Raw genomic sequence first — 27,811 nt, forward strand, 5'->3', positions numbered from 1 at the left:
GAGAGAGAGGGAGCGCGAGCGGGGGGAGAGAGAGAGAGGGAGCGCGAGCGGGGGGAGAGAGAGAGAGGGAGCGCGAGCGGGGGGAGAGAGAGCGCGAGCGGGGGGAGAGAGAGAGAGAGAGAGCGCGAGCGGGGGGGGGAGAGAGAGAGAGGGAGCGCGAGCGGGGGGAGAGAGAGAGAGTGAGTGAGAGCGGGGGGAGAGAGAGTGAGAGAGCGCGAGCGGGGGGAGAGAGAGTGAGAGAGCGCGAGCGGGGGGAGAGAGAGTGAGAGAGCGCGAGCGGGGGGAGAGAGAGTGAGAGAGCGCGAGCGGGGGGAGAGAGAGTGAGAGAGCGCGAGCGGGGGGAGAGAGAGTGAGAGAGCGCGAGCGGGGGGAGAGAGAGTGAGAGAGCGCGAGCGGGGGGAGAGAGAGTGAGAGAGCGCGAGCGGGGGGAGAGAGAGCGCGAGCGGGGGAGAGAGAGCGCGAGCGGGGGGAGAGAGAGCGCGAGCGGGGGGAGAGAGAGCGCGAGCGGGGGGAGAGAGAGAGAGAGAGAGCGCGAGCGGGGGGGGAGAGAGAGAGAGAGAGCGCGAGCGGGGGGGAGAGAGAGAGAGGGAGCGCGAGCGGGGGGAGAGAGAGCGCGAGCGGGGGGAGAGAGAGAGAGAGAGCGCGAGCGGGGGGGGAGAGAGAGAGAGGGAGCGCGAGCGGGGGGAGAGAGAGAGAGGGAGCGCGAGCGGGGGGAGAGAGAGAGAGGGAGCGCGAGCGGGGGGAGAGAGAGCGCGAGCGGGGGGAGAGAGAGAGAGAGAGCGCGAGCGGGGGGGGAGAGAGAGAGAGGGAGCGCGAGCGGGGGGAGAGAGAGAGAGGGAGCGCGAGCGGGGGGAGAGAGAGAGAGGGAGCGAGAGCGGGGGGAGAGAGAGAGAGAGAGCGCGAGCGGGGGGAGAGAGAGAGAGAGAGCGCGAGCGGGGGGAGAGAGAGTGAGAGAGCGCGAGCGGGGGGAGAGAGAGTGAGAGAGCGCGAGCGGGGGGAGAGAGAGTGAGAGAGCGCGAGCGGGGGGAGAGAGAGTGAGAGAGCGCGAGCGGGGGGAGAGAGAGTGAGAGAGCGCGAGCGGGGGGAGAGAGAGTGAGAGAGCGCGAGCGGGGGGAGAGAGAGTGAGAGAGCGCGAGCGGGGGGAGAGAGAGTGAGAGAGCGCGAGCGGGGGGAGAGAGAGTGAGAGAGCGCGAGCGGGGGGAGAGAGAGTGAGAGAGCGCGAGCGGGGGGAGAGAGAGTGAGAGAGCGCGAGCGGGGGGAGAGAGAGTGAGAGAGCGCGAGCGGGGGGAGAGAGAGTGAGAGAGCGCGAGCGGGGGGAGAGAGAGTGAGAGAGCGCGAGCGGGGGGAGAGAGAGTGAGAGAGCGCGAGCGGGGGGAGAGAGAGTGAGAGAGCGCGAGCGGGGGGAGAGAGAGTGAGAGAGCGCGAGCGGGGGGAGAGAGAGTGAGAGAGCGCGAGCGGGGGGAGAGAGAGTGAGAGAGCGCGAGCGGGGGGAGAGAGAGTGAGAGAGCGCGAGCGGGGGGAGAGAGAGTGAGAGAGCGCGAGCGGGGGGAGAGAGAGTGAGAGAGCGCGAGCGGGGGGAGAGAGAGTGAGAGAGCGCGAGCGGGGGGAGAGAGAGTGAGAGAGCGCGAGCGGGGGGAGAGAGAGTGAGAGAGCGCGAGCGGGGGGAGAGAGAGTGAGAGAGCGCGAGCGGGGGGAGAGAGAGTGAGAGAGCGCGAGCGGGGGGAGAGAGAGTGAGAGAGCGCGAGCGGGGGGAGAGAGAGTGAGAGAGCGCGAGCGGGGGGAGAGAGAGTGAGAGAGCGCGAGCGGGGGGAGAGAGAGTGAGAGAGCGCGAGCGGGGGAGAGAGAGTGAGAGAGCGCGAGCGGGGGGAGAGAGAGTGAGAGAGCGCGAGCGGGGGGAGAGAGAGTGAGAGAGCGCGAGCGGGGGGAGAGAGAGTGAGAGAGCGCGAGCGGGGGGAGAGAGAGTGAGAGAGCGCGTGCGGGGGGAGAGAGAGTGAGAGACAGCAAGCGGGGGGAGAGAGAGTGAGAGACAGCAAGCGGGGGGAGAGAGAGAGAGAGAGCGAGCAGGGGGAGAGAGAGAGAGAGAGCGAGCGGGGGGAGAGAGAGAGAGAGAGCGAGCGGGGGGAGAGAGAGAGAGAGAGAGCGAGCGGGGGGAGAGAGAGAGAGAGCGAGCGGGGGGAGAGAGAGAGAGAGCGAGCGGGGGGAGAGAGAGAGCGAGCGAGCGGGGGGAGAGAGAGAGAGCGAGCGGGGGGAGAGAGAGAGAGCGAGCGGGGGGAGAGAGAGAGAGAGCGGGGGGAGAGAGAGAGAGAGAGAGCGCGAGCGGGGGGAGAGAGAGAGAGAGAGCGCGAGCGGGGGGAGAGAGAGAGAGAGAGCGCGAGCGGGGGGAGAGAGAGAGAGAGAGCGCGAGCGGGGGGAGAGAGAGAGCGCGAGCGGGGGGAGAGAGAGAGAGAGAGCGCGAGCGGGGGGAGAGAGAGAGAGAGAGCGCGAGCGGGGGGAGAGAGAGAGAGAGAGCGCGAGCGGGGGGAGAGAGAGAGAGAGAGCGCGAGCGGGGGGAGAGAGAGAGAGAGAGCGCGAGCGGGGGGAGAGAGAGTGAGAGCGGGGGGAGAGAGACTGAGAGAGCGCGAGCGGGGGGAGAGAGAGTGAGAGAGCGCGAGCGGGGGGGAGAGAGAGTGAGAGACAGCAAGCAGGGGGAGAGAGAGAGAGAGAGCGAGCAGGGGGAGAGAGAGAGAGAGAGCGAGCGGGGGGAGAGAGAGAGAGAGAGCGCGAGCGGGGGGAGAGAGAGAGAGAGAGAGCGCGAGCGGGGGGAGAGAGAGAGAGGGAGCGCGAGCGGGGGGAGAGAGAGCGCGAGCGGGGGGAGAGAGAGAGAGAGAGCGCGAGCGGGGGGGGAGAGAGAGAGAGGGAGCGCGAGCGGGGGGAGAGAGAGAGAGGGAGCGCGAGCGGGGGGAGAGAGAGAGAGGGAGCGCGAGCGGGGGAGAGAGAGCGCGAGCGGGGGGAGAGAGAGAGAGAGAGCGCGAGCGGGGGGGGAGAGAGAGAGAGGGAGCGCGAGCGGGGGGAGAGAGAGAGAGGGAGCGCGAGCGGGGGGAGAGAGAGAGAGAGAGCGCGAGCGGGGGGAGAGAGAGTGAGAGAGCGCGAGCGGGGGGAGAGAGAGTGAGAGAGCGCGAGCGGGGGGAGAGAGAGTGAGAGAGCGCGAGCGGGGGGAGAGAGAGTGAGAGAGCGCGAGCGGGGGGAGAGAGAGTGAGAGAGCGCGAGCGGGGGGAGAGAGAGTGAGAGAGCGCGAGCGGGGGGAGAGAGAGTGAGAGAGCGCGAGCGGGGGGAGAGAGAGTGAGAGAGCGCGAGCGGGGGGAGAGAGAGTGAGAGAGCGCGAGCGGGGGGAGAGAGAGTGAGAGAGCGCGAGCGGGGGGAGAGAGAGTGAGAGAGCGCGAGCGGGGGGAGAGAGAGTGAGAGAGCGCGAGCGGGGGGAGAGAGAGTGAGAGAGCGCGAGCGGGGGGAGAGAGAGTGAGAGAGCGCGAGCGGGGGGAGAGAGAGTGAGAGAGCGCGAGCGGGGGGAGAGAGAGTGAGAGAGCGCGAGCGGGGGGAGAGAGAGTGAGAGAGCGCGAGCGGGGGGAGAGAGAGTGAGAGAGCGCGAGCGGGGGGAGAGAGAGTGAGAGAGCGCGAGCGGGGGGAGAGAGAGTGAGAGAGCGCGAGCGGGGGGAGAGAGAGTGAGAGAGCGCGAGCGGGGGGAGAGAGAGTGAGAGAGCGCGAGCGGGGGGAGAGAGAGTGAGAGAGCGCGAGCGGGGGGAGAGAGAGTGAGAGAGCGCGAGCGGGGGGAGAGAGAGTGAGAGAGCGCGAGCGGGGGGAGAGAGAGTGAGAGAGCGCGAGCGGGGGGAGAGAGAGTGAGAGAGCGCGAGCGGGGGGAGAGAGAGTGAGAGAGCGCGAGCGGGGGGAGAGAGAGTGAGAGAGCGCGAGCGGGGGGAGAGAGAGTGAGAGACAGCAAGCGGGGGGAGAGAGAGTGAGAGACAGCAAGCGGGGGGAGAGAGAGAGAGAGAGCGAGCAGGGGGAGAGAGAGAGAGAGAGCGAGCGGGGGGAGAGAGAGAGAGAGAGCGAGCGGGGGGAGAGAGAGAGAGAGAGCGAGCGGGGGGAGAGAGAGAGAGAGCGAGCGGGGGAGAGAGAGAGAGAGCGAGCGGGGGGAGAGAGAGAGAGCGAGCGGGGGGAGAGAGAGAGAGCGAGCGGGGGGAGAGAGAGAGAGAGCGGGGGGAGAGAGAGAGAGAGAGAGCGCGAGCGGGGGGAGAGAGAGAGAGAGAGCGCGAGCGGGGGGAGAGAGAGAGAGAGAGAGCGCGAGCGGGGGGAGAGAGAGAGAGAGAGCGCGAGCGGGGGGAGAGAGAGAGAGAGAGCGCGAGCGGGGGGAGAGAGAGAGCGCGAGCGGGGGGAGAGAGAGAGAGACAGCGCGAGCGGGGGGAGAGAGAGAGAGAGAGCGCGAGCGGGGGGAGAGAGAGAGAGAGAGCGCGAGCGGGGGGAGAGAGAGAGAGAGAGCGCGAGCGGGGGGAGAGAGAGAGAGAGAGCGAGAGCGGGGGGAGAGAGAGTGAGAGAGCGCGAGCGGGGGGAGAGAGAGTGAGAGAGCGCGAGCGGGGGGGAGAGAGAGTGAGAGACAGCAAGCAGGGGGAGAGAGAGAGAGAGAGCGAGCAGGGGGAGAGAGAGAGAGAGAGCGAGCGGGGGGAGAGAGAGAGAGAGAGAGCGAGCGGGGGGAGAGAGAGAGAGAGAGCGAGCGGGGGGAGAGAGAGAGAGAGAGCGAGCGGGGGGAGAGAGAGAGAGAGAGCGAGCGGGGGGAGAGAGAGAGAGAGAGCGAGCGGGGGGAGAGAGAGAGAGAGAGCGAGCGGGGGGAGAGAGAGAGAGAGAGCGAGCGGGGGGAGAGAGAGAGAGAGAGCGAGCGGGGGGAGAGAGAGAGAGAGAGCGAGCGGGGGGAGAGAGAGAGAGAGAGCGAGCGGGGGGAGAGAGAGAGAGAGCGAGCGGGGGGAGAGAGAGAGAGAGCGAGCGGGGGGAGAGAGAGAGAGAGCGAGCGGGGGGAGAGAGAGAGAGAGCGAGCGGGGGGAGAGAGAGAGAGAGCGAGCGGGGGGAGAGAGAGAGAGCGAGCGGGGGGAGAGAGAGAGAGCGAGCGGGGGGAGAGAGAGCGCGAGCGGGGGGAGAGAGAGAGAGAGAGAGCGCGAGCGGGGGGAGAGAGAGAGAGAGAGCGCGAGCGGGGGGAGAGAGAGAGAGAGCGCGCGAGCGGGGGGAGAGAGAGAGAAAGCGGGGGGAGAGAGAGAGAAAGCGGGGGGAGAGAGAGAGAAAGCGGGGGGAGAGAGAGAGAAAGCGGGGGGAGAGAGAGAGAAAGCGGGGGGAGAGAGAGAGAAAGCGGGGGGAGAGAGAGAGAAAGCGGGGGGAGGAGAGAGAGAAAGCGGGGGGGAGAGAGAGAGAAAGCGGGGGGAGAGAGAGAGAGAGAGACAGCGGGGGGGGAGAGAGAGAGACAGCGGGGGGGGGAGAGAGAGAGAGAGACAGCGGGGGGGGAGAGAGAGAGAGAGAGAGCGGGGGGGGAGAGAGAGAGAGAGAGAGCGGGGGGGGAGAGAGAGAGAGAGAGAGCGGGGGGGGGAGAGAGAGAGAGAGCGGGGGGGGGAGAGAGAGAGAGAGCGGGGGGGGGGAGAGAGAGAGAGAGCGGGGGGGGGAGAGAGAGAGAGCGGGGGGGGAGAGAGAGAGAGAGCGGGGGGGGGAGAGAGAGAGAGAGCGGGGGGGGGAGAGAGAGAGAGAGCGGGGGGGGGAGAGAGAGAGAGAGCGGGGGGGGGAGAGAGAGAGAGCGGGGGGGGAGAGAGAGAGAGCGGGGGGGGGAGAGAGAGAGCGGGGGGGGGGAGAGAGAGAGAGAGAGAGCGGGGGGGAGAGAGAGAGAGAGAGAGCGGGGGGGGAGAGAGAGAGAGAGCGGGGGGGGAGAGAGAGAGAGAGCGGGGGGGGAGAGAGAGAGAGAGCGGGGGGGGAGAGAGAGAGAGAGCGGGGGGGGAGAGAGAGAGAGAGCGGGGGGGGAGAGAGAGAGAGAGCGGGGGGGGAGAGAGAGAGAGAGCGGGGGGGGAGAGAGAGAGAGAGCGGGGGGGGAGAGAGAGAGAGAGCGGGGGGGGAGAGAGAGAGAGAGCGGGGGGGGAGAGAGAGAGAGAGCAGGGGGGGAGAGAGAGAGAGAGCAGGGGGGGAGAGAGAGAGAGCAGGGGGGGAGAGAGAGAGAGAGCAGGGGGGGAGAGAGAGAGAGAGCGGGGGGGGAGAGAGAGAGAGAGCGGGGGGGGAGAGAGAGAGAGAGCGGGGGGGGAGAGAGAGAGAGAGCGGGGGGGGAGAGAGAGAGAGAGCGGGGGGGGGGAGAGAGAGAGAGCGGGGGGGGGAGAGAGAGAGAGCGGGGGGGGAGAGAGAGAGAGCGGGGGGGGAGAGAGAGAGAGCGGGGGGGGGGGAGAGAGAGAGAGAGCGGGGGGGGGGAGAGAGAGACAGCGGGGGGGAGAGAGAGAGACAGCGGGGGGGGGGAGAGAGAGACAGCGGGGGGGGAGAGAGAGAGACAGCGGGGGGGGAGAGAGAGAGACAGCGGGGGGGGGAGAGAGAGAGACAGCGGGGGGGGAGAGAGAGAGAGAGCGGGGGGGGGAGAGAGAGAGAGAGCGGGGGGGGAGAGAGAGAGAGAGCGGGGGGGGAGAGAGAGAGAGAGCGGGGGGGGGAGAGAGAGAGAGAGCGGGGGGGGAGAGAGAGAGAGAGAGAGCGGGGGGGGAGAGAGAGAGAGAGAGAGCGGGGGGGGGAGAGAGAGAGAGAGCGGGGGGGGGAGAGAGAGAGAGAGCGGGGGGGGGAGAGAGAGAGAGAGCGGGGGGGGGGAGAGAGAGAGAGAGCGGGGGGGGGGAGAGAGAGAGAGAGCGGGGGGGGGGAGAGAGAGAGAGAGCGGGGGGGGGGGAGAGAGAGAGAGAGCGGGGGGGGGAGAGAGAGAGAGAGCGGGGGGGGGAGAGAGAGAGAGAGCGGGGGGGGGAGAGAGAGAGAGAGAGCGGGGGGGGGAGAGAGAGAGAGAGAGCGGGGGGGGGAGAGAGAGAGAGCGGGGGGGGGGAGAGAGAGAGAGCGGGGGGGGAGAGAGAGAGCGGGGGGGGGAGAGAGAGAGAGAGCGGGGGGGGGAGAGAGAGAGAGAGCGGGGGGGGGAGAGAGAGAGAGAGCGGGGGGGGAGAGAGAGAGAGCGGGGGGGGGAGAGAGAGAGAGCGGGGGGGGGAGAGAGAGAGAGCGGGGGGGGGGAGAGAGAGAGAGCGGGGGGGGAGAGAGAGAGAGCGGGGGGGGAGAGAGAGAGAGCGGGGGGGGAGAGAGAGAGAGCGGGGGGGGAGAGAGAGAGAGCGGGGGGGGAGAGAGAGAGAGCGGGGGGGGAGAGAGAGAGAGCGGGGGGGGGAGAGAGAGAGAGCAGGGGGGGGGAGAGAGAGAGAGCAGGGGGGGGGAGAGAGAGAGAGAGCGGGGGGGGAGAGAGAGAGAGAGAGCGGGGGGGGGAGAGAGAGAGAGAGCGGGGGGGGGAGAGAGAGAGAGAGAGCGGGGGGGGAGAGAGAGAGAGAGCGGGGGGGGAGAGAGAGAGAGAGCGGGGGGGGGGAGAGAGAGAGAGAGAGAGAGAGAGAGAGCGGGGGGGGAGAGAGAGAGAGAGCGGGGGGGGGGAGAGAGAGAGAGAGAGAGAGAGAGAGCGGGGGGGGAGAGAGAGAGAGAGCAGGGGAAGAGAGAGAGAGAGAGAGAGAGAGAGAGAGCGGAGGAAGAGACAGAGAGACAAAGAGACAGAAGAGCAGCATACAACAGTGCACAAGCCTGATCTATTACGCATCCCCTTATCATCGACTTGGCAAAAGGTGTTGAACCCGAGCATGATCCTAAAAATTACAGCGCATTACTTGAAGAAAGGCAAAATCCCAGCTGTTGGTGAATTAAGATGTTTGGGTAGATTTTTGTCTCTACATCGAGGCATACAGTGTTGTCTGAAAATTTTGCAAAACAGTAAAATCAAGTCGTGGAACATCAAGCACAAAGAATTCTGCCCAATATTCCCTCTGTTTAAATGAAAGGAAGATAAATCAGGCAGTTCTGCTACTGGCTCTCCTCTATCTCCAAATGTTCCTCTCTGCGATTGGCCTAAATGATAATCCATCGCCTGGCAGGAAAGACAAGAAGCTACCCTATGTCTTCAAAATTTGCTGTTCCTTTTCTTCATTCCGTAACTCTCAAGTGTTTTAAACTGAACGAGTTGGCATATTACCCACCAAGATATTTTCATAGTTTACATTCCTTTGAGGTACAAAAACCCATTAGGAAAAGTGACCCACCCATGGCTAAAGATTATATTAGATCAAAGGAAGGGAATTGGGAGCATTTTAGAATTCAGCAAAGGAGGATCAAGAAACTGATAATGAGAAAATAGAATCTGAAAGTAAACTAGCAAGCAACATAAAAACAGTTCTATAGGTATTTAAAAAGGAAAACATTGGCAAAGCCAAATGTGGGCTGACTCCAGGCAGAGACTGGAGAATTTATAATGGGGAATAAGGAAATGGCAGAGAAACTAAAAATACTTGGTATCAGTCTTCACGGAGGAAGATACAAAAAACCTCCCAGGAATACTAGAGAACCAAGGGACTAGCAAGAATGAGGAACTGAAAGAAATTATTAGTAAAAAAAAAGTACTCCTGGAGAAATTACTGGGACTGAAAGTTGATAAATCTGCTGGACCTGATGATCTACATCCCAGAGTATTGGAAGAGGTGGCTGTAGAGATAGTGGATGTGTTGGTGGTCATCTTCCAAAATTCCATAGATTCTGGAACGGTTCCTGCTGATTGGAAGGTAGCAAATATAACCTCACTGCCTTCCTGCCGCACTCCCGCCTCTGGCGGACATTACGGCGGTTGGGCGGGGGGCGGGGGGGTGAAACGCCCGCCTCTATGGGTATTTTACCCATGGCAAGTAGGCATGCTGGAAACGTGAAAGGCTGCCCAGCGATAACTGCCGGCCTTTCCGCACGCCGGGGGAAGGAAAAAAGGGGTGTGCCATGGTAATCAGGCACAGGGTGCCTGAATGAGAGCCTCCCCTGCCTCCCAACCCACACCCAGGATCCAAGACACGCCCCGCAACCCCCACACGACGACCCTTGCCTCGACGCCACGATCGATCACCCACCACCCCCCCGGCGAGGCAAACCGAACTTATCTGAAGTCCTGGCTCCATGGCGTCGACTGGGCTGCAGTCCCAGCAGTGGCCACTGCTCCCGGTGGTGCTGCTGGGACTCAGAGCTGCCAGCCCACTGATTGGCCAGCAGCTCACTGAGACAGGATCTCCTCCCTCAAGCGGGTGGAAGTCCCGCCTCAGGATAATTACAGCCCGGGGACCCGTAAAAGGCGGGTCGGATCCCCGGGTAGGTTGATGACAGAAAACTTGGTGGGTATCTGAGTTCTGAAGAGGATGCTAAGAGGCTTCAAGGGGATTTAGAAAGGCTGAGTGAGTGAGCAAGGACATGGCAAATGGAATATAATGTGGAAAATGTGAAGTTTGGTAGGAAAAACATAAATGCAGAGTTTTTCTTAATTGGTGAGAGATTGGGAAGTGTTGCTGTCCAAAGGGACCTGGGTGCACTTGTCCATGAGTCACTGAAAGCTAACATGCAGGTACAGCAAGCAATTAGGAAGGCAAATGGTATGTTGGCCTTTATTGCAAGAGGATTTGAGTACATGAGTAAAGCAGTCTTTCTGCAATTCTATAGAGCCTTGGGAAGACCGCACCTGGATTATGGTGTAGTTTTCGTCTTCTTACCCAACGACGGATATACTTGCCATATAGGGAGTGCAATGAAGGTTCACCTCACCAGACTGATCCCTGAGATGAACGGATTGTCCAATGAGGGGGGGGATGAGGAGACTAGGCCTATATTCTCTAGAGTTTAGAAGAATCAGAGGTGATCTCATTGAAGCATACAAAATTCTTACAGGGATCGACAGAGGAGATGCAGGAAGGATGTTTCCCCTGGCTGGGGGATGTTTAGAACCGGGGACACAGTCTCAGAATCAGAAGTAGGCCATTTAGGACTGAGATGAGGAGGAAGTTCTTCATTCAGAGGGTGGTGAATCTTTGGAACACTCTACCCCAGAGGGCTGTGGAGGTTCAGTCATTGAGTATACTCAAGACAGAGATCGATAGATTTCTAGATATTAAAGATATCAAGGTATATGGGATAGTGTGGGAAAATGGCGTTGAAGTCGAAGATCAGCCATGAAAGAGAGAGAGAAAAAGCACAGCAGGAGCAGAGTCAGGGAGAAAAAAAACAAAATAAAAAAATTCAAAAAGGGACATCAGAGTGATGTCACATTCAACAGTGAGAGTAGGGAAACAGAAAGCAACTGGGGTCAGTATTCAGGTAAGCTTTCAATTTAATTGAAAGCAAATATAGAATAAGACTTGATTGATTTATTAGTATATAAACTAAAAACTAAAGCAGATTAAAAAAAAACTAAAGACCAGTCGGAAATTTAAAAAAACAAATTAAAATCTAATTAAATAAAATGGAGATGCACGGCCAGGCGATGTGTTGTACCTGCATGATGTGGGAGCTGGTAGACCCCATTGTGGTTCCTAGTGACCACGTCTGTTGCAAGTACTGGTTGCTCGAGGAACTCCAGCTGATGAGCTGGAGTCTGAGCTTCGGACACTTGGACACATCGGGGAGGGGGAGAGTTACCTGAACGCTGTGTTTCAGGAAAGGGGAGGCGGTTGCGTAGTGGTATTATCACTGGACTAGTAACCCAGAGACCCAGGGTATTGATCTGGAGACATAGATTCAAATCCCACCACAGCAGAAGGTGGAATTTGAATTTAATTAATAAATCTGGAATTAAAAAAATAGTCTAATGATGGCCATGCAACCATTGTCGATTGTTGTAAAAACCCGTCTGGTTCACTGATGTCTTTCAGGGAAGGAAATCTGCTGTCCTTACCTGGTCTGGCCGACATGTGACGCCAGCCCTCTGAAATAGGTACAACAGAGTGGCTTGCTAGGCTAACGGTTACAAAGTCATTAAAAAGGAATGAAACCGGACGGACCACCCAGCATCGACCTAGGCGCCGGAAATGACAACGGCAAACCCAGCCCTGTCGACCCTGCAAGGTCCTCCTTACTAACATCTGGGAGTTTGTGCCAAAGTTGGGAGAGCTGTCCCACAGACTAGTCAAGCAACAGCCTGACATAGTCATACTCACGAAATCATACCTTAAAATGTCCCAGACACTGCAATCACTATCCCTGGGTATGTCCTGTCCCACTGGCAGGACAGGCCCACCAGAGGTGGTCTACAGAAGGGAGGGAGTTGCCCTGGGAGTGCTCAACATCAACTCCGGACCCCATGAAGTCTCATAGCATCAGGTTAAACATGGGCAAGATAACCTCCTACTGATTACCACCTACCGCCCTCCCTCAGCTGATGAGTCAGTACTCCTCCATGTTGAACACCTCTTGGAGGAAGCACTGAGGGTGGCAAGGGCACAAAATGTACTCTGGGTGGGGGTCTTCAATGTCCATCACCGAGTGGCTCGGTAGCACCACTACTGACCGAGCTTGCCGAGTACTAAAGGACATAGCTGCTAGGCTGGGTCTGCGGTAAGTGGTGGGGGAACCAACAGAGGGAAAAACATACTTGACCTTGTCCTCACCAATCTGCCTGCTGCAGATGCTTCTGCCCATGACAGTATTGGTAGGAGTTACCGCTGCATAGTCCTTGTGGCGACAAAGTCCCGCCTTCACATTGAGGATATCGTCCATCATGTTGTGTGGCACTATCACCGTGCTAAATGGGATAGATTTAGAACAGATCTAGCAATGCAAAACTGGGCATCCATGTGGCACTGTGGGCCATGAGCAGTAGCAGAATTGTACTCAACCACAATCTGTAACCTCATGACCTGGCATATCCCCCACTCTACCATTATCATCAAGCCAGGAGACCAACCCTGGTTCAAAGAAGAGTGCAGGAGGGCATGCCAGGAGCAGCACCAGGCATACCTCAAAATGGGGTGTCAACCTGGTGAAGCGACAACCCAGGACTACTTGCATACCAAACTGCATAAACAGCATGTAATAGACAGAGTTAAGCGATCCCATAACCAACGGATCAGATCTAAGCACTGCAGTCCTGCCACATCCAGTCATGAATGGTGGTGGACAATTAAACAACTAACTGGAGGAGGTGGCTCCACAAATATCCCCATCCTCAATAATGGGGGAGCCCAGCACATCAGTGCATTTGCAACAATCTTCAGCCAGAAGTGCCGAGTTGATGATCCATCTCGGACTCCTCCTGAAGTCCCCAGCATTACAGATGCCAGACTTCAGCCAATTCGATTCACTCCGCGCGATATCCAGAAACGACTGAAGGTACTCAATACTACAAAGGCTATGGGTCCTGACAATATTCCGGCAATAGTACTGAAGACCCGTGCTCCAGAACTTGCCGCACCCCTAGCCAAGCTGTTCCAGTATAGCAACAACACTGGCATCTACCCTGCAATGTGGAAAATTGCCCAGGTATATCCTGTACAGAAAAGGCAGGACAAGTCCAACCCGGCTAATTACCGCCCCATCAGTCTACTCTCAATCATCAGTAAAGTGATGGAAGGTGTCATCAACAGTGCCATCAAGTGGCGCTTGCTTAGCAATAACCTGCTCAGTGATGCTCAATTTCGGTTCCGCCAGGGCCACTCAGCTCCTGACCTCATTACAGCCTTGGTTCAAACATGGACAAAAGAGCTGAACTCAAGAGGTGAGGTGAGTGTGATTGCCCTGGACATCAAGGCAGCATTTGACCGAGAATGGCATTAAGGAGCCCTAGCAAAACTGGAGTCAATGGGGATCAGGGGGAAAACTCTCTGCTGGTTGGAGTCATACCTAGCGCAAAGGAAGATGGCTGTGGTTCTTGGAGGTCAATCATCTGAGCTCCAGGACCTCACTGCAGGAGTTCCTCTGGGTAGTGTCCTAGGCCCAACCATCTTCAGCTGCTTCATCAATGACCTTCCTTCAATCATAAGGTCAGAAGTGGGGATGTTTGCTGATGATTGCACAATGTTCAGCACCATTCATGACTCCTCAAATACTGAAGCAGTCAGTCAGTGTAGAAATGCAGCAAGACCTGGACAATATCCAGGCTTGGGCTGATAAATGGCAAATAACATTTGCGCCACACAAGTGCCGGGCAATGACCATCTCCAACAAGAGAGAATCTAACCATCTTCCCTTGACATTCAACAGCATTACCATCGCTAAATCCCCCACTATCAACATCCTAGGGGCTACCATTGACCAGAAACTGAACTGGAGTAGCCATGTAAATACCGTGGCTGCAAGAGCAGGTCAGAGGCTAGGAGTCCTGCGGCGAGTAATTCACCCCTGACTACCCAAAGCCCATCCACCATCTACAAGGCACAAGCCAGGAGTGTGATGGAATACTGTCCACTTGCCTGGATGGGTGCAGCTCCAACAACACTCAAGAAGCTTGACACTATCCATAACAAAGCAGCCCGCTTGATTGGCACACCATCCACAAACATTCACTCACTCCACCACCGTCGCACAGTGGCAGCAGTGTGTACCATCTACAAGATGCACTGCAGCAACGCACCAAGGCTCCTTAGACAGCACCTTCCAAACCCGCGACCTCTACCACCTAGAAGGACAAGAGCAGCAGGGTTCAGGATATCTCATCTGGGCTGCAGAGGAACTTGGAGTGGGAGGGTAAAGATCCAGTTGTCGTGGTCCACGTAGGTACCAACGATATAGGTAGAATGAGGAAAGAGGTTCTGCTGAGGGAATATGATAAGTTAGGGGCTAAATTAAAAAGCAGACCGAAAAGGTAATAACCTCCAGTTTACTACCTGAGCCACGAGCTAATTGGCAGAGGGTCAATAAGATTAAAGATTAAAATACATGGCTCAAAGATTGGTGTGGGAGAAATGGATTCGAATTCATGGGATATTGGGACCAGTACTGGGGAAGGAGGGCACTGTTCCGATGGGACGAGCTCCACCTGAATCATGCTGGGACCAGAGTCCTGTCGAATCGCATAACTAGGGCTGTAGATAGGGCTTTCAACTAAATAGTTGGGGGGGGGGGGGGGGGTTCAGTTGCATGGAATTAGGAAGTCAAAGTTAAAGGAGAAGGTAGGAGTGCAGGTTAATGATGAGGCTGATTGTTACCAGAAAACAAAAGGAAGGGACAGAACGTGTGCATGTCATATTGCACCAAGGAATTGTACAAGAGTAGGGAAATTTGATAATAGAACAAACATAAAGGCGTTGTATCTGAATGCACGAAGCATTCGGAATAAAATAAAGGAATTAACAGCACAAATAGAGGCGAATGGGTATGATTACTGAGATGTGGTTGCAGGGAAACCAGGTTTGGGAATTGAATATCCAAGGGTACTCAGTATTTCGGAAGGATAGGCAGGAAGGAAAAGGAGGTGGTGTAGCTTTGTTCGTCAAGGAAGAGATCAGTGCTGTAGTGAGAAATGATATAGGCACTGGAGATCAAGGCGTAGTATCAGTCTGGGTAGAAATAAGAAATAGCAAGGGAAAGAAGTCCCTGGTGGGAGTAATCTATAGGTCCCCAATCAGTAGTTCCGTAGTGGGGCACAGTATAAACCAGGAAATACTGGGGGCTTATAAGAAAGCTACGGCAATAATCATGGGTGATTTTAATATGCATATAGACTGGATTAATCAAATTGGCAAGGGTAGCCTCACGGGAGAGTTCATTGAATGTATTAGAGATTGTTTTTTGGAGCAATATGTTGTGGAAACAACCAGGGAGCAGGCTATTCTAGATTTGGTACTGTGTAATGAGGTGGGATTAATTAATGATCTCATAGTTAAGGATCCTCTAGGGAAGAGTGATCATAGCATGCTAGAATTTCAAATTCAGTTTGAGGGCGAGAAACTGGAGTCCGACACTAGCATTCTAGAGTTAAACAAAGGTAATTACATCGGCATGAGGACAGGTTTGGCCCGAATAGACTGGGCAGGAAGACTAAAAGGTAGGACAGTTGATGAGCAATGGCAGATGTTTAAGAAGATATTCAATTCCTCCCAACTAAGATATATTCCAGAGAGGAAGAAAGATTCTAAGAAGGGGAAAAAACATCCATGGCTAAGCAAGGAAGTTAAGGATAGCATAAAGACAAAGACTAAGGCATACCATATTGCAAAGGCCAGTGGCAGGCTGGAAGATTGGGAAACTTTTAAAGATCAACAAAGGGTTACTAAAAAAGTAATAAAAAGAACAAAGGTAAATTATGAAAGAAACTAGCGCAAAATATAAAAACAGATAGCAAAAGCTTCTATAAGTATATAAAAGGGAAGACAGTAACTGAAGTGAATGTTGGTCCCTTGGAGGATGAGACTGGGGAATTAATAGAGGGGAACACAGAAATGGCGGAGACACTAAATCAGTATTTTGCCTCAGTTTTCACGGTGGAGGACACTAGTACCATCCTAATAGTGACAGGTAATACAGAGGTTATAGAAAGGGAGGAACTTAGAACAATCATCACTAGGGAAAAAGTACTGAGCAAACTAATGGGATTGAAGGCAGACAAGTCCCCAGGGCCTGATGGCCTACATCCTAGGATGTTAAAGGAAGTGGCAGCGGAGATAGTGGATTCATTGGTTATAATATTCCAAAATTCCCTGGATGCGGGAAAGGTTCCAGCGGATTGGAAAAATGCTAATACAACGCCCTTAGTCAAAAAGGGAGGGAGGCAGAAAGTAGGAAACTATAGACCAGTTAGTTTAACATCTGTCGTTGGGCAATTGTTAGAATCCATTATTAGGGAAGTAATAACAGGAGATTTAGAAAGGCAAAATGCAATCCATCAGAGTCAGCATGGTGTTATGAAGGGTAAATCATGTTTGACTAATTTGTTAGAGTTCTTAGAAGATGTAACAAGCAAAGTGGATAATGGGGATCCTGTAGATATAGTATATCTGGACTTCCAGAAGGCATTTGATAAGGTGCCACACAAAAGGTTAATACACAAGGTAAGAGGCAATTTATTAGCTTGGATAGAGGATGGGCTAACCAACAGAAAACAGAGAGTCGGGATGAATGCGTCTTTTTCTGGTTGGCAAGGTGCAACTAGTCGGGTGCCACAGGGTTCGGTCCTCAGGCCCCAACTATTTACAATCTATATTAATGACTTAGATGCAGGGATCGAAGGTATTATAGCCAAATTAGCAGATGAAACTAAAATAGGTGGGATAGTAAGTTGCAAGAAATGAGAAATTTACAAATGTATATGGATAGGTTAGGTGAATGAGCCAAAATTTGGCAGATGAAGTTTAACGTGGATAAGTGTGAGGTTATCCATTTTGGTAAGAATAGAAAGGCAAATTATCTAAATGGAGAGAAACTTCAAAGTGCTTCAGTGCAGAGGGATCTGGGTGTCCTCGTGCATGAATCGCAGAAAACTAGTATGCAGGTACAGCAGGTAATAAGGAAGACAAATGGAATTTTTGCATTTATTGCTAAAGGAATAGAGTATAAAAGTAGGGAAGTGTTGCTGCAACTGTACAAGGCATTAGTGAGTCCGCACCTGGAGTTTTACATAGAGATTTGGTCCCCTTACTTGAGGAGGGATGTAGTTGCATTGGAGGCAGTTCAGAGGAGGTTCACTAGATTGATTCCAGAGATGAGGGGTTTGTCTTATGAAGACAGTTTGAGCAGTTTAGGCCTTTACTCCCTAGAGTTTAAGAGAATGAGAGGAGATCTAATTGACATATATATGATGATTAAGGGGATTGACAAAGTAGACGTAGAGAGGATGTTTCTCTGGTGGGGCAATCTAGAACGAGAGGTCATAGTTTTAGGATAAGGGGTAGCAGATTTAAAACACAGATGAGGAGAAATTACTTCTCTCAAAGGGTCGTGAATCTGTGGAATTCACTTCCCTAGAGTGCAGTGGATACCGGGACAATGAGTAAATTTGAGGAGAGACACAGATTTTTAATTAATAACTGGGTCGAACGGTTATGGAGAATGGGCAGGAAAGTGGAGTTGAGGCAGAGATGAAATCAGCCATGATCGTATTGAATGGTGGAGCAGGCTCGAGGGGCTGAATTGCCTGCTCCTAGTTCTTATGATCTAGTTGAATGGCGGAGTAGGCTTGAGGGGCCGAATGGCCTACTCCTGCTCCTACTTCCTATGTTCCTATCATAGAATTTTCTAAAACCACAATCAGTAGTAGTTTGATAGAAAAAAAATTCCACCAGCCACAAATAAGTCAGTGTTAGGAAGCTGCATTGAATCGAAGTTAACACATCTCATCATCAGGATGACTTGCTTTAAATAAAAGCTTCACATTCTGCAACAGGCCCTTGTCATTAATTCTGCACAAAAACCAGCAGCATGAACTGGGTGGATAAGTTTACACCTCGTAATTTATTTACGATGCCGGGTTTAACGCACAGAAAAATCTATTTCACAAATACTCAATTGCCCTTAGGCACCCCACTGTGCCATCTGATAGTTTTTTTTACACTAGGACTTTGCATCTCATCAACTCAAATCTGGACTCTCAGAACACTCTGAGGTTTATATTATTCCTGTGCTGTACATTCTAACCTAACAAAGCAATGCGTGTTAGTTTTGATTTTATAAATGTTTACAAATGACATATCCTTTTCTCTATACCATGGTATTAATGCCGCAACACTAATATCCTAAATCCAAACTGCGATATTCTTGCCCGTTTCAAAATAAGATTGCAGCCACACATCCTACCTGAACCTTCTGTTTCTCTCAACACTAAATTACTGCTCATCCTGCCATCACTGCTCCACCAGCATTGGCCACTCTGAGTCATCCAACCCCCCTGGGCAATTTCATCCCAACTGAGGTCTTAAAATAAGTTTTCAAAATTACTACAGATACTCGGAAAGAGAAATATGCCAACCATATCATTGTTAAGCATTTGGTTCTTTTTAGGTGTTGTGGTGCAGGGAAGACATTTAGTGTTAGCTTTTGAAAGCATTTATATGTATTGACGAAACCAGGGAGAGGGCAAAGGCTGTTGACCACTTGGTTTCTGATTAACACGCATGTTTATTAACACTTTCTAGACAAAAATTGCAAATTTCAGCTAAATCTCAAGAACATTGATCCAGCCAATTTGGAGGTTTAAAAAATAAACTGGAAAAATTGCTAGTTAAGTTATGCCAAAACTGCTTTCCTGTATACACAGGAGTAGCAGCACTAGCTCCCACTAGAGATGGTGTGCCAAGACATTATAAATATGAGATAAACAGTGATCTCTTTCATCCAAGCCCTTGGTACTGTTGCCTGCGGAATATGGAAGATAACAAACAAAGAATGATGAATACAGAAACACAGAAATATGTGGATACAGCCCTGGAAAATTTAGGAAGAGAGTCATTAAATTGTATGCAGTCTGCGCTTTCTATATCATTCTTGTCAACCAATGAGCTTTGCTGTGATATTTCATACAAAAAGAACTTTCCATTTCGATGAAAAACAAAATACTACTGATGCTGGAAATCTGAACTAAAAGTAGAAAATGCTGGAAATATTTAGCAGGCCAAGCAACATCTGTGGACAGAGCAACAGTAAATGTCTCAGATCGTTGACCTTTCATTTGAAAGGTCCGACTGACAAAAGACTGACAAAAACTTGAAGATTAACTCTGTTTTTCTTTCCACAGATGATGTCTGGCTTGCCAAATATTTCCAACATTTTCTGTTTTCATTCCTCATTTCCATACATTATATTAGTGACTATACTTCAAAAGTACTTAATTGGCTGTGGAGTACTTTGGGATTTCCCACAGCCATGAAAGGCACTATGCAAATATGAAGTTTTACTCATTTAATTTCCTTTAGAGGATCAATACACATCATTTAAACTGTTCATATTCCAGTTCACTGATGAGAGTAGGTCAGTGCTTAAGGTGCGTGCCTTCCTTCAAGTAATTGCCAAACTGATTCAGTCGGTAGTTTTTACATTGGGCCCTCTCCCCTGCACTTTCAATAAATTCTGACCTAATTTAGCATAAAGCCCCCTGTTGTTAAGACACATATTGCAATGCTGACCTGAAAATGAAACTACATCTAGTAGATTTGGCAAAAGAACCAGAGGGAAGATGAGGAGCATTTTGTTGTTTAACGCGGCAATTTATGATGGTCTGGAATGCTCAGCTTGAAAGGGTAGTGGAAGCAGATTCAGTAACAACTTTTAAAAGTGACTTGGATAAATACTTGAAAAGGAAATATCTGCAGAACTATGGGGAAAGAACATGGGAGTGGGACTAATTGGATAGCTCTTTCAAAGAGCCAGCACAGAAACAATGGGCCAAATGGCCTCCTTTTGTACTGTAAGATTCTATGTATATGAAGTTCAATTCTGCTGTGTGCCTTACCTTGTCTCTTGATCGGAAAGTGAAGAACTTTGGGAATTCTCTCTGTGTAAAAGACGGAAAGAGCAGAAAAAATGCACCTATAAAATACAACGTTAAGTGTCTGCGAGCAACATGTAACCATACAAGAGTTCAGTTTAAAAAAAAGAAAAGACATTAAGCGCCCGAGAAAACCTCAATAAATCACATTTAGCACGCACAGATCAAGTCACTGATAGTATTTCTGGAAAAAGAAAAATTGCTCCAGGAGCCATAAAAAGAAATTCATTAACATAGTTTTGCTTCCTCCAGAACAATAAAAAAAGCAGCTTTTAAAGGTTTATTTCTCCCTTCAGACCTGGCATTATTGCTTTGCAAATGCAACTTGGCTGACGCAATTGTTGAGATAATGGCTGCGGGATATTTAACGGCTGTTCTGCCAATTTCCAGGAAAATATCATCGCCATATAAAGGTACTGCTCCATAAAAGCTGAAATCATTGCTACCTAATATCTGCTTTGGGGAAAGGCTTTCCTTTTTACCACCCCCCCCCCACCCCCCTCCCTCCCCTTCACCCCACCACCACCACCAATACCAGTTATATCAAATTGAACCTGAATATCCAGCAGTGCCTATGGAGGTCATTAGCCCCTGCTGTGGCAGAGCAGTCAGCCATTACATAGACAATCATAATAATGTGCTTAATTTAACTGCTCAAGACACCCTGGAACTCAGGAAATTTGAAAACAGGCAAAAAAAAATAATTTTAGCTTGTTATTACATTGATAATCAGGTTAAATGGCTGCTAAAGAGAGATTACATAATTATTGGACCAGCTCTGCACCCCCTGCCCACTTCCCTGTGGTGCTTATTACAGAGACAGTAAATAAAATTAGTAAGTATGGTATCTGTGGATTGTTTTATTTGTTAATGAAAAAATTTCATCGAGAGAAAGAAATTGCATGTGCATTTTACATCCTCACAGAGAATCCATTCGAAATTAATCTAATGAAAGGGAGACAAATTGTCGAGCTGGTAAAAACTCAGTTACACTTTGGCATTAGCAACACTTGAATTTCAACCACTGGGCCACTTGTATCTGACACTAGCTAGATCATCCAGCCTGCTTAGGTCTCTCCTCCTTGCAAGTGTGATAAATTGAAATATAGCACATGAAATATTTCAAAGTGCACTACACTATACTAGGAATGAATGCATTCCACCATATTCAGGTGAAACTCCTCTGTCACAATTTGTAAACAAACTACCGAACACCTTAGTTAAAGTAGCAGACAAAGAAATTTCACAAGAAGATATCACAGTGCACCTTTGGCCCATTAAACTCTGGTGCACAAATTTGCTGCTACCTCTTTGCTGTAAAACGACCAGGCAACGTGGAAAGGGATAGGAAATCACTGACTCAAAAAAAAACTGTTCTGATAATTGAAGTTTTAGTGTAGATCATTAAAAGAAATGAAGAGAGATTCCAATACTCAGGATTGTTGAACTGTGGAAAAATAACCTGACTTAAAGCGGAAACAAAAAGACCCCTAAAAGAGCACCTGGAGCAGGCCAAGCAAGCCAGCAATTTCAATAATCATTCCGAGACACCCACGTAAAATATACATCAGTGAGTTCTGACCCTTAGCTGTGTCAGTAATGTACATAATTTAAGGGATATACTGTGCAGTAGTGCTTTCTGTCTTCAGTTGCACAATGTATCTATGTGCCAACTTAGGGGTGACAAAATGAGCAACTGCTCCAAAAGCATTAATATTCAAGAAACCAAAAAGTGACTGCTTTTATGCCTGCAGGAGTACATTCAGTTGTAAAGATTTTCAATGCTTGCAGCTAAATAGGGGTTCAAATATACCACATAATAGGGAGCCACTCTATCAGGCTTCCTGCTACCTCAGATTCCAGACGACTAGGATCTACTGGTAACGTGTATTGCAACGTAATCTTACTCTGCAATATTTTCAGCAAGCTGGTACCTATGGATGTACCAATTCATGTAGTACGTATTTGCATAATGCAAAGCAAATATTTAAACTAAAATATTGCAAAGTATTAAAGGGTAAAACATATATATTAAGAAAAACTGTCATTTTGTGTGCTTCTGTGGATATCAGCCTTGGTTCAGTGGTAGCACTCTCATTTCTGAGCAAGAAGGTTATGGGTTAAAGCCCAACTCGAGAGTTGAACATATAATCTAGATCGGTACCTCAGTGCAGTACTGAAGGACTGTCGCACTGTCAGAGGTGTTGCCTTTTGGATAAGACATTAAACTCAGGTCCTGTCTGCCCTATCATGGGTGCAAAAGACCCCTTGGGTACTATTAGAAGAAAAGCATTAGCGTTCTGCTAGGTGTCTTGGTCAATATTTATGCCTCAACCAACATCACTGGTCATAATCTCATTGTTGTTTGTGGGGCCTTACTGTGTGCAAACTGTCTACTGTGCTTCCTTACAACAGTGACAAGACATCAAAAGCACTTTGTTTGTTGTAGAGTGCTTTGGGACATTTTAAGGTTGTGAGAGGCGCTACAAAAATCCAAGATCCTTTGTTCTTTCTTGATATTTGCCATACCATGGAGTAGTAGGATACTTCATCCTACTTTGCTTCATCCCCGTGACTTCTTGTCCAAAGAACTGAGGATTAAGTTCATACTGTCCAAGTTACAGATGCCAAACAAAAACTTACTCGCTCACAGGGAGGGAGGCAAAAATTCGAGGGCAAGTTCGGGCAGCCGTTCACACAGGGATAAGCTTATAAGGCCAACTGCTCACTTTATCGCGCAAGGTGTAATAGGAACTACAGGTAATGGACAGAACTGTGAATGAAACCCAATCAAATTTTAATTCATTTATAAAATCACAGTACAGGCATTCAAATATCAGCCTTTCATAAAATATTTTACTCTGAAAATTCACTTTTCAAAGACTCTAACCCTTTAGGCTTTCAGTATAATTTCTGTTGTGGCACAGTTGCAAATGGACAGCTTTTGATAAATTCTTGATAATTTAGCCCTAAACTCAACACCTCATACAGATGGTCACATAAAACAGCTGATGAGAACAGTGACCAAACACAGTCTGAACAGGCAAGCATGATTGGAAGCTGGATATATTTCCTTTTATTAGCTAATGCTAGCAAAGAAATTGTATCAAGGATAAAGCGGGTTTCCACACTTTAAACACAGGCTGATTTTTTCCATTAACAGAGAATATATCCAAGAAACCATTCCATAGTCTTTGGCTACTTACATGGAATCTCCGATCCACCTCATAATTGCACTGTTTCCGGAAATCCTTTAGGATAGAGTGAAAAGAAGAAAGTGGACAAAATCTAGCTGTTAGTAGAATTAAAACTCAATCATCAAACAATTAAAATATTAAATCTGTTCTGCCCCATAAATCCCACATTTTAAAAACACTTGCATTTTATCGGCACTTGTTATATAATTAGGACACGAATAGCATTCTTAAATCTAGCAGATCTGTACACTTTTTTTAAAATTCACTGCTGTTTTATTAGAAAAGCCGTGATGCCAGGTGGCTAGGGCAAGTTATTTGTTGCAAGTCATTTCTGACCACTCAGCTGGCAATTCTCTGCTGCGGGAACTTTTTATGCAAAACTGCGGCACAGTGGCGCAGTGGTTAGCACCGCAGCCTCACAGCTCCAGGGACCCGGGTTCGATTCTGGGTACTGCCTGTGCGGAGTTTGCAAGTTCTCCCTGTGTCTGCGTGGGTTTTCTCCGGGTGCTCCGGTTTCCTCCCACATGCCAAAGACTTGCAGGTTGATAGGTTAATTGGCATTATAAATTGCCCCTAGTATAGGTAGGTGGTAGGGAAATATATAGCGACAGGTGGGAATGTGATAGGAATATGGGATTAGTGTAGGATTAGTATAAATGGGTGGTTGATGGTCGGCACAGACTCGGTGGGCCGAAGGGCCTGTTTCAGTGCTGTATCTCTAAACTAAACTAAACTTGGACAGAAGTTACGCTACAAGCGAGAACTGTGAAAAATGGGTGGGATGCCACACCATGACAAACCATGTGGTCTACAGATGACTAGAAGGTAGGGATTTAAGAGTGAAGGGTTAGTGATAACCAGGAGCCACTTTTAGTTTGTGATGGGAGTTTGGGAATCAGGAGGGATTAAAAAACAATTTAAAAGTAGAAGTTATGACTAAATGATGTGCTTTGCAACAGGGCAGGCAGGGCAACTGAGACAGGATAAGGGATCAATCAGTTAGGACTGAGTTGAGGAGACACTTCTTCAGAGAGTGGTGAATCTTTGGAATTGTCTATCAGAGGTTTGTGGATGTTCCATCCTCGAGTAGATTTAAAGCTGAGATAGATACATTTTTGGTCTCTCAGGGAATCAAGGGATATGGGGACAGCAGGCAGGAAAGTGGAGGTGAGGCAGAAGATCAGTCATGATCATAGTGAATGGCGGAGCAGGCTCAAGGGGCTGAATGGTCTACCCCTGCTCCTATTTCTTATGTTCTTATGTCAGCTGTGCTACAGTGAATGCAAAAGAGCCTTTTCTTTGCTAGTACGGTGAAAGAGGCAGTTAAGGCACAGAAAGAACCAACGATAAAGAAAAAAATGATCAAAGCCTCAACTTTGATGAGTTTAATCAGAATTTTTCAAAATATAGAAATTATTTTCTGAATCTTTTCCCTCACATTCTATTATTCCTTTTCCAGTAATTCATTAAGATTATTCTACGATACTGATTAACAGCATAGCATGTAAAAAAATACTGGGCAGAGCTGCTTTAAGGCAAATTACATAGAACTGACTACATTTATATCCCATAATTACAAATGGATTTATATTAAGGAATCCTCTAAATTGGATGGTCACCAGTTTAATCAATTAAGTCGCACAGTTTGATGACTTTTTTTATTTTCTGTGCAAGCCATTTTGTAATTAATTTACATTTGTTGGAAGTAGATGGGAATAGTTTGATGAGAACGAAGAGACTGTACCTTCTGAGCCACAAGGAAGGTCAGGCGGCGGATACCATGGTCAAACAGAATTGATCTCTGGAAGAGAAAAACATCATATCATAAAGTTTCTCAACCATACTTTAGAGTATCTGTAACATACAGCAACTGATGAGTTTCTTTGCTCAGTTGGGTAAAGGCAGCACCTGGTGTAGTTCAAAGCCACACAGACCAAAAGGCCCCAGATCCAATTGCTCGATCAACACTGATTTAATAGATCTTAGTCGGGGCTACATGGCAGTGGTTACTACAATTCTGTGACTCCTGCTCGAAAATGCTTGCAATTGGATATTGGACAAAGACAACAACTGGTATTTATTTAGCACCTTTAATATAATAAAATGCGCTTCACAGAAGCATTACAAAACAAAATAGTACACCGAGTCACACAAGGATATTAGGGCAGATGCCCAAAAGCTTGGTCAAGGAGATGGATTTTAATGAGGAACAAGGCTAGGCTCAGATGCGATGCCCTTCCCAGTGAATGGTTTATCCACACCTGCTGTCTAGGTGGACACATGAAAAGTGGGCACCGGAATAAAGTTTTGTTTAGTTTAGAGATACAGCACTGAAATAGGCCCTTCGGCCCACCGAGTCTGTGCCGACCATCAACCACCCATTTATACTAATCCTACACTAATCCCACATTCCTACCACATCCCCACCTGTCCCTATATTTCCCTACCACCTACCTATACTAGGGGCAATTTATAATGGCCAATTTACCTACCAACCTGCAAGTCTTTTGGCTGTGGGAGGAAACCGGAGTACCCGGAGAAAACCCACACAGACACAGGGAGAACTTGCAAACTCCACACAGGCAGTACCCAGAATTGAACCCGGGTCACTGGAGCTGTGAGGTTGCGGTGCTAACCACTGCGCCGCCCAAAGTGCAAGAGGGCTGCAAACACCCATGAAACTGTATGCCAGCAAGAATGGTACCTTCAGGATAGGATACACTGGCTCAATGTCCACATGGGCAGTTGACCCCAATACACAAATTTCCCCTGGCATTACCAGCAGCAGTTGATTGGCCAGGCTGGACTAATGACACCAGCCAACAAATTCTAGAGCTACATGGCAGAATGCTGTGTAAATTCACTGTAATTTTTTGACACTCCAGTGCTGACATTTTATCCCATTCACCCATCACTTCAGCCTCACTGCCCTCCACTGACTTCCTGTCCCCAGTGCATTGCTTTCAAATAGTCATCTTCATTTAGAGAACCATCTGTTGCCTCACTGCATCCTGTGTCTGCGGTTTTCTGCTCTTGCTCCATGTCTGAACTCTCATCTGCCAGCCTGCAGTGTTTGGCCTTTTGTGTATGTGCCTTCTAAACCTCTCTACCTTTCAGCACTTCTTCCTATCTTCAAATGTCACTTCAATACTTCTCTCTTTGACCACATCTTTGATCACCTCCCAACATTTCTCCCAATTTTGATCCAAACCTCTGAAGTACCTTGAAAATGTTTCACTCCATTAAAGGCACTACACAAGCATAAATTTAAAAATATTTTTCATTCACTTTTGGGATATGGGCATAGCTGGCAAGGCAGAGACATTTATTGCCTATGCCAGTTGTCTTGAGATGGCAGTAACAGGCCACATTTGTGAACTGCTGCATATTTGGTACAACTAAGTGGCTGGCTAGGCTACTTCAGAAGGCAGTTAAGAGTAGACCACAGTCACTTACAGGTCAGACCAGACAAAGGATGTCAGGTTCCCTCTCGAAAGGGCATGAGTGAATCAGTTGGGTTGTTACAACAGTCTGAGAGTTCCATGGTTAAAACTGATACCAACTTTTCATTTCCAGAGTTTTTTTTTATAAATTGAACTAGTTTGAATTTTCAAACCGACATGGTCGAGTTTGAACACTCTGGATTATTAGTCCAGGCCTCTGGATTATTAGCCAAGTTACAGAACCACCGCACTACTGTACCAAATGTACTGAAACCTCTTATAACATGGAAGTTTTCTATTAATAATAAACAATGATTAATTGGGGTTTTGTTCTAGAACATTGGTTCTATTTTTCAACTAAGCTCCTTTTTTATTTATTTCTTGGACATTGACAGGTCATAAATCCTGTAGGAAGTTTGCTGTTCATGTAACAGAAATGACCTAATCATGCAAAATGTCATCCAAACACTGGAATTCACTTTGTCAAAAAAATGAACTGATTAGCCTGCACTGACTGCCTCATGCTAGGGACTCTCCATGTAGGACACTGGGCAGGTGGAAATGTTCATCCATGAAACTTGCAGATGTCTTGCCCAAACACTTGTTTCTCAAAATTTTGTAGGATAATCACAACAGTTATAGTAATACAAGAACATTTATTTTATGGATAAGAAAAATGTCATGAAGACCAACAAGCCTTTTCAATTTTCCACAATCAACCCCAAGACACAATTATAAATACTAAGCTTAAGTTCTAATATTTTAGAAGATCCCTTGCCACTCACCACTATTCCTTGACTGAGGGAGGACACGTGACCTGATATAGGCCCCTGCAACATTTTGAGCATAGGAAATGCAGGAAAGTAGACGAGGTCTCAGCTTCTGCCACCCTTGTATCTCCATGCCTTACTGTGCTCAGGGCATTTCCTTGGACAATCTCATGGAGGCATAAATCCGTATCTCATCATTTCACCTCACAATGTGCTGCAGCAACAAACATTTCTAATACCCTCCGACACCAAATTTATCCTTTCCTTCTTGAAGGTACATAGGTAAGGTTCTATGGGTACTGGCCATCCTCCAGTATCAAGTGACCATTCTTTTTCACACATTGGTCACGACAGCATGTATTGGCAGGCTATTCAACAATAGGTTCACAGCTGAACTCAATCTTGTCCTCACCGATGCTCAAACATGCACACACTCTCTGTAGCCATCACTAAGTAACAGGTAGAAACCCTAACAGATTTCTTTCTTCTCATCGCCCAGAGAACGGAAATCAATTGGGGTAATCTAATGGCTGTTGCAGCCAAGATCAACTAAATCAGCACAGACCAATGGTCAAATCTGGGACTTTCTTGGTTTATATAGTTCAGTTCTACACTGCATTATGTATTTACAAATTGAATCATTAGGGGAGTGGTCAGCACATTATAAAGCCACTATTAAATTGGTGCCGGTGAAAAAGCTATCACCTATTTTTCCTCAAGATAGCACTAGGGTCATGGGCAAGCAAACTGTTCCGATCTGCCTTTGTAAAAACCTTATTTCACAGCATAATAATGAAAGGGATTGTACACTTGTACTCACCATGGAGTGCATGAACTCTCCGAACATTTTCACAAGGGCATCGTCAGTGTCATTATCAATCTTGATAGCCACATTAAGGATATGAATGGGTTCGTCTCTCATACTCTGCAAAT

General features: G+C 50.0%; 1 protein-coding gene across 2 annotated transcripts in view; it reads right to left on the minus strand.

Annotated features, from left to right (window-relative positions):
- acaca (acetyl-CoA carboxylase alpha) overlaps positions 1-27,811 on the minus strand; it is a 320,877-nt gene that overhangs the window by 172,705 nt on the left and 120,361 nt on the right. For both annotated transcript variants that reach the window (XM_068010389.1, XM_068010388.1), the window contains 4 exons: positions 27,699-27,803; positions 24,410-24,466; positions 22,675-22,719; positions 19,433-19,474 (listed from right to left, as the gene is read on the minus strand). In XM_068010389.1, the coding sequence (XP_067866490.1) occupies positions 19,433-19,474; positions 22,675-22,719; positions 24,410-24,466; positions 27,699-27,803 (249 nt within the window). The remainder of the gene's footprint in view (positions 1-19,432; positions 19,475-22,674; positions 22,720-24,409; positions 24,467-27,698; positions 27,804-27,811) is intronic.

This window comes from Heterodontus francisci, chromosome 30 (genome assembly GCF_036365525.1).
Source record: "Heterodontus francisci isolate sHetFra1 chromosome 30, sHetFra1.hap1, whole genome shotgun sequence".
Taxonomy (NCBI): domain Eukaryota; kingdom Metazoa; phylum Chordata; class Chondrichthyes; order Heterodontiformes; family Heterodontidae; genus Heterodontus; species Heterodontus francisci.